Source organism: Drosophila virilis, unplaced genomic scaffold, assembly GCF_030788295.1.
Source record: "Drosophila virilis strain 15010-1051.87 unplaced genomic scaffold, Dvir_AGI_RSII-ME tig00001479, whole genome shotgun sequence".
In the NCBI taxonomy this organism is placed as follows: Eukaryota; Metazoa; Arthropoda; class Insecta; order Diptera; family Drosophilidae; genus Drosophila; species Drosophila virilis.
The window spans coordinates 1008297-1019852 of NW_027212837.1; the positions used below are offsets into that span (position 1 = coordinate 1008297).

At 36.6% G+C, this 11556-nt stretch overlaps 1 protein-coding gene across 50 annotated transcripts in view; it reads right to left on the reverse strand.

Moving 5' to 3' along the window:
• Positions 1-11556, reverse strand: part of Ranbp16 (Ran-binding protein 16) — a 230827-nt gene extending 219271 nt beyond the window's left edge. For 36 of the 50 annotated variants that reach the window (XR_011417215.1, XR_011417207.1, XR_011417203.1 and 33 more), the window contains exons 1-3: positions 11485-11552; positions 10591-10986; positions 10301-10530 (exon numbers count right to left, since the gene is read on the reverse strand). Coding sequence is in view for 6 of the 50 variants with exons in the window: in XM_032433193.2 (XP_032289084.1) it covers positions 10301-10530; positions 10591-10986; positions 11485-11520 (662 nt within the window). In the remaining 44 variants the exon portion in view is untranslated. Of the gene's footprint in view, positions 1-10300; positions 10531-10590; positions 10987-11484 lie in introns of all 50 variants that reach the window. The other 14 variants (XR_011417223.1, XR_011417219.1, XR_011417222.1 and 11 more) reach the window with 4 other exon arrangements.

Genomic DNA, 11556 nt, shown 5'->3' on the forward strand with positions numbered 1-11556 from the left:
AACAATACAAGCGCAATTATAATGCTGTTGATGAATACGAAGCAGACGCGCATGAATGTGTGTGTGTGCATGTATACCATGTATACAGAAATTCTTCGAATGTGCGTCGCAAACACGTGCGCAGTCAAAATACCGAAAAACAAAACAAAAACCTATCTTCATGAAGTTTTCAACAACATGTTGCACCATAAAATATTTATGTATTCTAAAAAAGAAGATTATATTAAAACTGTTGTTTAAATTAGTGGGCAATAGAAGTTGGGTTATTAACTTTATTTATAGCTATGGCCGCAGTATGATTTTATTATTATAATGATTTGGGGACATATGCAGGTAGATTGTACGTCTTTTCTTCATATCCTAGTTTTGGCAGTCTATAGTATCTTTCAAATAAATTTATACTCTGAATCAAGTATTTACAAATATTCATAGAATCTATCTGGCAATGTCCGCCTCTCATATCGTCCGTCCGTCCAGGTGTCCAGACGAACAAGGAACAAGTAAGAGGTTCTAGTCGGGAGCTCCCGACTAGGGGATACCCTGAACCCTCTTATTCCAACACCAAATAAATTAATAAAAAAAAGTTCCCTTGGCAGGGCTCGAACTCTCAACTGACCGCAATACTTGCTGTCGACTCCACTCAACAGCCACACCAGCAAAAAAAAAAAAAAGATGCAATTACCATGCTGTTAGAATGCGAAGCAGACGCATATGAAAGTGTGTGTGTACATGTATACAGATATTCTTAAAGCTGCCGCCCCATTCGATTGCGCAGTTGCATATAACTTTGGTTTTTCTTAACCGATCTTTATGAAATTTTCTACAGTATATCTTATTGTGCCATAGAATATTTGTGTATTCTGAAAAAGTCAATTGCACTTAAATAGTGGTTTAAATTTGTTGGCAATAAAAGTTGGGTTATTTACTTGATTTATAGCTCTGGGGTGGTAGCGGGGAGGTGGCGATAGGTATGAAATGAAAGATACTTGAAATATCTATAATATTCTAGAAGCAACATATCATGTTTGGTGGCTCTAGCTCTTATTATTTACCCAATTTGCTAAAAAAAAACAGGATGTCGATATCGAATTTGATCGATTGCTTGGAAACGGAGTAAGTTATCGATTATCGGAAACAAACTCGATCTGCGCGGGAACTAGGAGCACCTACATCTAAATTTTCAAGTCTCTAGCTCTTATAGGTTCTGAGATCCTTGCGTTCATACACACGGACGGACGGACAGACAGACGGACATGGCTAGATCGATTCGGCTGTTGATGCTGATCAAGAATATATATATCTTATGGGGTCGGAGATGCTTCCTTCTGTGTTTTACATACAGTTGCAGCTATACCAAAATTGCCCAAACAACAGGATATCGATATCGATTTGTATCGATTGCTTGGAAAGGGAGTATGTTATCGATTATCGGAAACAAACACGATCTGCGCGGGCATTAGGAGCACCTACATCTAAATTATCAAGTCTCTAGCTCTTATAGGTTCTGAGATCCTTGCGTTCATACATACGGACGGACGGACAGACAGACGGACATGGCTAGATCGACTCGGCTGTTGATGCTGATCAAGAATATATATACCTTATGGGGTCGGAGATGCTTCCTTCTGTGTTTTACAAACAGTTGCAGCTATACCAAAATAGCCCAAAAAACAGGATATCGATATCGATTTTTATCGATTACTTGGAAAGGGAGTAAGTTATCGATTATGGGAAACAAACTCGATCTGCGCGGGCACTAGGAGCACTTACATCTAAAATTTCACGTCTCTAGCTCATAAAGGTTCTGAGATCCTTGCGTTCATACATACGGACGGACGGACAGACAAACGGACATGGCTAGATCGACTCGGCTATTGATGCTGATCAAGAATATATATACTTTATGGGGTCGGAGATACTTCCTTCTGCCTGTTACACACATTTGGATTTTGCACAAATACAATATACCCTTATACCCATTTTAAATGGGTTCAGGGTATAAGCATAGGAGTTATTTTACGTGTTGCTATTTTAATTTTTTATTTATTTATTTTTTTGGCAAAAATCCAAATATCATCAAGGTACGAGACGATTTTTTTCAAAAATGCTTACCGAGCCAACAACAAAAATCTCTTCGAAATATAACTCTCTTCCAAAACAGTAAATTTTCTTAAGTGCAAATAGCTTTCATTCACAAGCTTTTGGGGACTTTGCAAAACATGTAAGGATAAGAAGGTATAGACTTGGATGAAATGTTGCCCTGCTTCTGCAGCTAAATAGAAACACTTGCATTCCCCACTTTGCAAGTGATCAAGTTTAGTGGTACACGTACTGACGTGCATCCATTCTATTTTAACATTAATCAGATATCGGTCGTCAATTAAGAATTCAATTCTAGACGAAATTCAATCGTTGGATATCTAAAACGCTTATTATGTTATTGCGTTCAATTAACTGGAGAAGAGATTTATTTAAAAGCGTTTTATTCTTGAGGCACGTATGATTGAGACACTGGGCAGAGACAATATAAACACTAAGATGAGTAACGCCCATACATTTGAATGCGACGCAAAATTTCTAGCCTGGCCTTTGAGGCTTCGTACGGCATGCCAGCCGACTGGTTGTTCGTTCTCCAAAGACCAGGCGAACGAATGCCGAAGTCGCGGCTTGCTGATGCTGACACTAGCTACGAAGTTAGTCGCCAGCCTGCCTTCAGCAAAGCTGGTCGATGCTGCTTTGCGTCGCTTTGTTTTCGAAGTACATTGAGCGAAAAGTTTAGAACTTACGATCGACGCAAAGTGCTTGTACTTTATCCATGAAATGCATGCTTTATTTAAATAATATATTACCCTAGATATAAACGATTGATTTTACAGGAAAATTTAAGAACTTATTTAATTTTTACACAAGGCGCTTCTTGCGCAATAACTATGTTAAGAAAATAGCACACATAGATTGGTTTCACTTTTCTTTTTGGACAGTGTATGCTCGAGAAAAGTTCTTGTCTCAGCCAATAGCGTGCGTGCACCTTTCATTGTATGCGTGAATTATACATGCATAAGATCTTTAAAGTTGCTCTGGCTTTAGCTGGCAAGAAATTAATTTTGTTAGTTTTCTTACGCAGATCATGACCTATCCCAAATTTATGTTGATATATGAATGCATTTTGTGTACTGAAGTTGGCTCCGCAGAAAATATGTATTTCTAAGTCGATGCAAATATTTACATAATTTCTTTAAATTAAATTAATATTATTTTACTCTCCAATTAAAAAAAGAGTGCTAAAAAATAGAATTACATTACAAGTCGACTCGATGTCATATTTAGTTATGACCCCATTATAATTATAATGGCCGTTATGTATGCTGTTATGTATGTATATTCACACGCATACAAACATAATTGCTTGCACAGCCCTCATAGAGCCGAAGCTGAGAGCAAATTCTATTTTTAGCTTTTTTGTTCTCTCGGCTTAAATGTTTAGTGCAATGGAAATTGAATGTAAACATTGCTAAATATTTATTTATCAAACTGGATGCAAGAGAGTTTTGTGTGACATAAACTTGAATCTGTAATGTCTTTGAAGACAAAGGGTCCAGTATATGATAAAAAGGTACGAAACTCTGTGGCATTAAATATATTGAGATTATCTAAATATCTTACCTCTCTATTAAATTCTCTTGGTACACATTTTATTAAATACATCAGTTTATTATTAAGATAAGTTGGGGAGTGCCGATTCACCTTACATATGACCTTTGCCTCCCGCTAAAGCCACTAAACCCGAATTTGTGACGACAAGGTAAACTACGTGCATATAGTTTTACTAAGATCTATCTACGTGTCTGCACGCTTTGGCGAATAATAAAAAGGAGAACAATTGAATTTTTCAACCACTAAAAAATACATACACAAGAAAAAAAAATAAATACTGTATCCGAACGCCGTGTCATTATCACTCTGCGACGATGTTGCACTTTCTAAGCACGAGTACGAGAAATTTCGCGTCGGCTTTATCATATCGTCGGCTTTTAAAAATTGAAACAAAAACAATACACCATTTTCTCTTTTGTACTTGAATTTTTATCGCAAAGATCTCACTGCAACTTTGCGAGACTCTCGCTAAACGCTCGAGTGTCGGCCCGCTGGGGAGACAATATAAAAAAGTGTCCTTTTATTATTTCAATGTTCCTATTGTGTCAAATAATGTAGTAGTTGGAAGGGTTTACATTCATAAATGATGTCAGACGGACAGACAGATGGACTGAGGAAAAGACGACCAAGAATATATATTACACTTTCAATATATAAAAAGGTCAACCCCGGGTAAACAAATTTTGAGGTATTAAATTTTTTGATTAGCTGTAGAATTAGCTATTAGTCGTATTTTGAATAAGCAACATTTTTCATATTAATATGTTATCAATTATATTTAACCACTCTTATATTATATGCCGAGTAATCGTACCACATACGGCACGTGAAGTTGCAGTGAAATTACACATTATTTCATAATTACATAATTGGCACGCGCCGAAATCGATAAGAATAATAAGCTTTAAATGGCGAATGGGTAAATCGAGCAGATTACAAGGGGGGTGGGTGTATTAAGCAGAAATTGAGTGACAATATTGCACTATGGGTTTAAACGGATTCTTGGCGGGTACAGTAGATGAGGAAGTGGCAGTTCAAACATAACATAGACGTTTGGTCTCACTATGTCGCATAGTCGGAGGTAGATTTCCAAAATGAGCACAAAATATATATCGCATATTCAGGGATGACTCCTAAACGCAACAAATGGCTTAGTTGCTAGTTTCTTGAAAGACGGTTTACTTGATTTAAGTGCCATATTCTTTGCGTCTGCGAACTTGGTGTACAGGTTGCCATAACAAAGTTAATGGTTTTTACCGTCCGACATCGCTGTCCCAGATGTATAGCTATGTAGCTCCACGAAGGTATACTTTTAACCAGAGAGGAGAGATCCATTAACTTCTCACTTTGCTTGCGAGGCTTAGTCCTGTTTTGCAAAATAATCTGCAAGATGATACGTTTGCAATCTTTCGAGCCCCAGTGCAAAGACAATATAAACACTAAGATGAGTCACGCTATACAACAAAATGCTACACTATGCAGCTTGATTTTTTGAAAATTGAGAATGAAAACGAAATCTTTAGCATTGCGCTCTCACACTTTCTGAGGCATCTAAATAAAAATGGTGAACAAGTCGAACTACTCCTCGCACCAATTATACAGTAGAACTGTAGAATTCAGTATTTTAAAAGTCGTCCTCAAAGAAAAACCTTTAAATTTTAATGGATCCAACGGTAAAAGTTTATATAAACACTGGTATTTTTATCTTAAAGATCGCGATAGTTTTTTTTCGTAAAGGATGGGAACATATATACATTGTATAATATTATTAAAATTGAAAATAAAATGTTGCATAGCCGATTTTTAACCTAGAACCAGTTTTTTCTTTTCTACTAAACTCCACCTTTGTAGGCATATTCTCTTTAATTTCAACTCGAACGTAGTGCTTCATAATATTGAAAAAATATCAAATCAATATATTTAATTTTGTGTATTACAACACTTACTCTCCTTAAATTGAGTTCGTTGTATAACTTGGTTTTTTTCGCAGCGAAAGTGGGGTAAGCTACAAAAATAGTCAACAGACTTTCAGGTATTTCATATTGACATAATTTTACATTTTTTATATATTTTATTCATTTCTATTTATCTATTTTCAGACCTATCTTAAATTGCATCAAATACTCAAGGAAATTGTATTTAAAACCCCATTGAATAAAATTGTTTTACTGATTGGTTTTACAAGCCCAGACCTCAAGCAAGCCACATTTTTTTTTGTTTTTTAATTTATTTGCCTTTTTAGGCAAATCATAGACAAAATGGATGTGATGATGACGAAAATTGATTGTCAAGGAGCAGAAATTTTTTGATTAATAAATGCACCAAACCAAAGAAGGTCTCAAAGAAGAGAAGTCCTCGAAGAATTTAGGCAGAACAGTTTAAATGAATTAATTTTGCTATTTGTTTACAAATCGCACAGTTTCCTCATGATTATTTAATCATTCTATTTTTAAGAGACTTTAATATTGCTACCAGTTTACATAAAATACTTTTTATAATGAATTTGAATTTTTTTCAATCAAAAAAGTATCACAGAAAATATTTGATCAGACTCGTTGGGAACATCAAAAAAAAAAAAGACTCGCAAAACTACCAAAGGCTCGCAAGCCCTATTTCTTGCAACAATTCCAAATAAAACTTTCACTACCACAAATATAAATCATATTGCTATCGGTTCCCCGATTCGATTGCGAGAGTATTGTCAGGTAAAGTCTGGCACTTCACCAGTATGCGATAACATTTGCTACAGTTTGGTCCGCTGGGTCTTTTTGACACTCTTTAAACACAATCGCAATTGGGCTGTGACGTAGCTGTTAGTTCAGTGTTTTCCCTTAAATAGTCCAAATGTTAGTATTACATTAAGGTACGAGGCGATTGCAATTAGTTTGCTCGTATGATGAGGGAACGAGTTTATTGTTTTTAAACTCTTGTAGACATCTTGGACCCCATAGAGCAGATAGATTTTAGGTTTGCATCAACAGCAGCGTTGATTTAGCTATGTCCGCCTGCATGTTTCTAGTAATATATCAGTTTAAAGCTATCGTCTTGAAACATTATATAGCTCTGTCTCTCGGTTGCAGACAGTACAGTATGTCGGAGCCGGCTGGGTCGGACCACTATATCATATTGCTGTTATAGGCACAATCGGTCTAAAAGAAGGTTCCTGCATAGAACATTTTTGATTATCAAAATATTTCTACAACCTCGGCCAACAGTTTTACTATAATCCTCGATTGCCTTAGGAACAATCGGTCGAAGAGAAGATTCTGGAATGGAAACATTTTTTATTTGAATACTTACAGTGCAGTACTAACAGCACGCCGAAAAACGAAATTTCGTGCAGTGCAGTACTAACGGCACGCCGAAGAAAGAAATACGAGCAGTGCAGTAACAACGACACGCCGAACAATTTTGAGCAGTGCGCTAACAGCGGGACGCCGAAAAAAAAGAAGTTTCGAGCAGTGCAACAACACTCTGAAACTCCAAAAAGACGAACGGCCCAGAAGACCGAATTGGCAGAGCCCTGTAGAAGAGGATCAAAGCCCATCCAGCAGGAAAATTCTTAAAGAAAGAAGGAAAAATTCTAAGCGGGACATCGGAAAAGCAAGAAGAGATCCAAGCAACTAAACGACGCCTACATCCATCGTCAATAGGCCACGAAGTACAGAGAAACCAACATATTGGCGACCATTAGGTAAAATCTTGTCCCAAGGCCTCCAAAAATGACGAGCGGTCCAGAAGACCAGACTGCAAAGGAGATGGACACGATCCTGCTGAAGATGATCAAGGTCCACCCAGAGGGCAGACTCTTCAAGAGTTACACCTCCCACTACCCACTTCAACTGCGCTTCAAACGTGAGTCCCAAGCAAAACATCGTGTTAAGAAATTCAAAAAATTTTATATTACAAATAATTTTGTTACACACATAAAAATTAAAATGAAAGTGCGACCTATAGTGCACCCATGCGAAAACGGCGGCAAGATCGCCTCGCAATAACAACAAAAAAATATACATTGTTAATATACATACAGTGCATTTAGGTCAAAATTAAAAATAAAAATCATTTTATAAAAATACTTATGCAAACAAAATAAAATAAATAAGAGAGAAGAGGGCAGATGACTCGACAGTCAGGTTGAGAATAAATTTTTAGAGGAAACAATAAAGAGAAATAAATATTGTTGTTAAAAAATGAATGTCAAAGCGATATTATCTTCAATTGGAAGGTTAAACGCTAGAATTCGACGTACAGAACACGGTTGAAGAGCTAGCAAAGTAAGTTGTCAAACAAAAAACAAGGGTTTCCAATAAGAAACAGAGGAGCTACCAATACTCCCGGAAATGCAGGTAACAACCTTTTAAGGGGATTCCAAAGAGTGGAATCTCTTTGTCGAGTTATTTGCAGAGTTGCTTCAATCACGAGAGGATTTGTGCCTAGTTCTCAAATTTAATTATTTAATGTTGAATTATTAACCAAGCCTAATGAAAACAAACTGAAGATATTTTCCGAACAATTAAATAGTCTCATAGAGTTGCCAGTACTAAACAGTGATTCAGTAGAGCACACTAAAGGATTTATTGATTCAATTAATGGATTTCATTTCATAAAATTGAAAACGGTCTTAACAGAAGACGTTGATGTCATTTTTGCACACATGATTATTTGCAAGTTTTATAGAGAAACTTTGCAATCATATGAAAATTATGTGAAAAGAACAAAAGAAGTTCAAAAATTTGTCCAATGTAATGGAGTACTTAGAGCAAAGGTTGAATGCTATAGGCCCATCGAAGGATGGGGAGACGAAACCAAAACCCAATAGAAACTTTTCGTTGCCCAATTGCCCAATCAGCAAAGTAGCAGGGCACTATGCATTACAATACTTTAAATTTAGAGGCATGAACAAGTGCTTAAAACATTGAAGTGCCAAGAGGTGCACGAGTGAAGTTGTATGTGCAGAATACAAAAAATCGCATCACACAATGCTTCACTTGGAAAGAAGCAAAAGTGTGAACACATGCATGGCTGAAAGGCACGAGCTATCAGCATCAGCATGTATCATCTTAAAATCAAATACCTGGGAAAACGAAAAAAACGGGCACTAAGTGATGGTGGGTCGCAAACTACAACCATATCTGAGGAGACACAGCTTAAGAAAGGTTATAATAATTTCTTAAGAGAGTATATGAACCAAGGAAATATGGAGAAAGCAAAGAAAGCATACACAAGAGTGGTGTACGATAGCGGAAAGGACAACAAACGAAAAGTGGTTAAGATTGAATTATAGAATGTAATTTCCACAAGATCAGTTACCAAAGCGGCAAACAGGCACATGACAAACAAGTAAGAGGTTCTAGTCGGGAGCTCCCGACTAGGGAATACCCTCCTGAACCCTCTTATTCCAACACAAACTAAATTAAAAAAAAATTTCCTTCGGCAGGGTTCGAACTCGCAGCTGACCGCACCACTTGCTATGCTTCTACTCAGCAACCACACCAATGATCAAGTACTTATGATCAAACAAGAAAGAAGTTCTAATCGGGAGCTCCGGACAAGGGAATACCCTGAACCCTCTTATTGCAACACAAAATAAATTAAAAAAAAAAATGGCGAAAATGCAGTGACAGCAGACCTAAAATAAGACACCTGTTAGTATATTAGACCTAGGTTTCGTAAGAATAAGCCAGTATCTTACCAGAACTTAAACCGAACTGCCTAGTTACACCAACTGATGGTTAAAATTATCAGTGTGTTACAGAAAAGGGTGTACGACCTTGAATCAATTACAATTACATCACACGTGAAGTAGTAGGGCAACAATACCCGAATTTTTACTGCTGGTGGAAATCCAATTAGAGTTTATTCCATCCAATCTATTTCATATTTTTAAGGTCTCGATCTGCAGAAAGCAGTAAGCGCAAGTATCAATTTTACAATAGATTTAAACAATGCACTTGTATAACATTGTAAAGAATTAACTATGAAGATGTACGCTATGCTTTTAAAAAAAATATGGAGATATATATGGTGAATATAACGAAAAGTTTTGAAATACTTGTTTAGCGTGAATCTTTAAAACCTGGTAACTAGTTTGCACAAGCAGGCAGGCGCTGGCTATATCGCCAAGTATAAAACAAATATATATAACAGTACTAGTCGGAAATACCCGACTAGAAGACTTTTATGCTTTTCGAGATCGACGAGTTCACACATACGTAGGTCTAACCACTAACAACATATGTAGTTTTGTTAGTGGTCTTACGTAGGTCCTCCTATAGCATTATACCCAATCAAAATGGATTCGGGGTATAAAAATGCGTGTCTAATTTTTATCAAATGGGTTGAAAATGTCATGTTTTTGGCGTAACTATTCTTCATTTAATTTTTATAAAACTATGTTTATTAGACCTCAGACGATGTATATAAAACCATTATTATTGTATTTAACTTTTAAAAGGTTCTAGACTGTCATAACCCTATAGGCTGGGAACCACTGTGTATGATAGCATTTAATTTCTTATTAGTAAAATAAACATACACTTCTCAAAATTTTCGAGTTATAATTTCGAATTTTGGCCGTGTCTAACCCGATGACCCGACCACTAGACCAGACTTACATAACGTCTGAAAGTTTACATTAACTTACGCCTGTTGCGATTCGTCCAAAAAATTTAAATTCTTCCTGTTGTCTCGTGCATTAATCAAAAGAGAGCAGGAAAGTAGAAAAGTATCATACAGTTGCTGATCTCGGTAAGATGTAGCTATCTTTCGATTTTTTGAAAATGATAAGTTAGCATCTAATTCCACAATTGAATTCATTTCTGATACCAGCTGTGAAAGGATTTGCACGCCGATCGTACAATGCTCAACTGAACCCTAAACATAGAAAATATTAGAATAAAAATCTTGATGCAAATATTTTAAGTATTTACATACCTGTAAGAACTTTTTCACGTCCTCAAGTATGTTTTGGAATATAAATTCGCCCTTGTATGAATCAAACCACCCATATTTTGTGATTTTAGCTAGAAGTGTTACAAGCGCTTGGACTACAAAGTGCTGCAAATTAAGTCTGGTTGCCAAGTAGTTCAGGGCATAGCTGCGAATATCAATGCGTTGTCCAAGAGTTATCCCCTGTATAAGTTTTGTAAGGGTAGATGCGGCAAGTAGTTGTGCGTAGCTGGAGTCAGCTCGATCTAATAATAGCTGACACTTGGATAAGGCGTCCTGGCTATTGACGAAAGACACAAGTCTCTTTTCAGCATCAGCGCGTACGCTCGCATCGGTTGCTTCGTACAGCTGCTTGCACAATGTTTCTAATTGTTGGATTTCCTAGACAAATAAAATTCTTATATAAGTGTATATAAATGCAAATGAGTCCAAATAAATGTATGTATATTACAAAAATAAGAAGGAAACCCAGTTATGTCCCCTAGTCGGAAATGCCCGACTTGCATATACCCCGTATTCAGCGTCAAGAATCCGGTCCCAAATTTTCGAACTTCCTTCTATACATATGCACAAACATTCACAAATCAAACATTCTTAAGCACGCACTCCGAGTGCTGCACAAAAATGCAGCAGTCTTAGCCCAACATTAGGAGAAGCGCGATTTTAATTTTTAGGAAGCGGGGACTTTGCGCGAATCCACACACCAACTTGAATATCCCTAGCTATTAGGCTCCAAAATATGCTCTGAGCACAACGCATTTATAGAAAATCGGACAAGCCGGGACGGACTTGGCTAGGTCAATTCATTGATGCCGAACAAACATATGTACATATATGTCAACACACTTTATGTTCGGATATACTTTTTTTTCCTTCTACCTTTTCCATAAATTTATGCAAATCCATTTTATCCATTTTCAATGAGTACAGGGTACAAAATTAAATGTACAT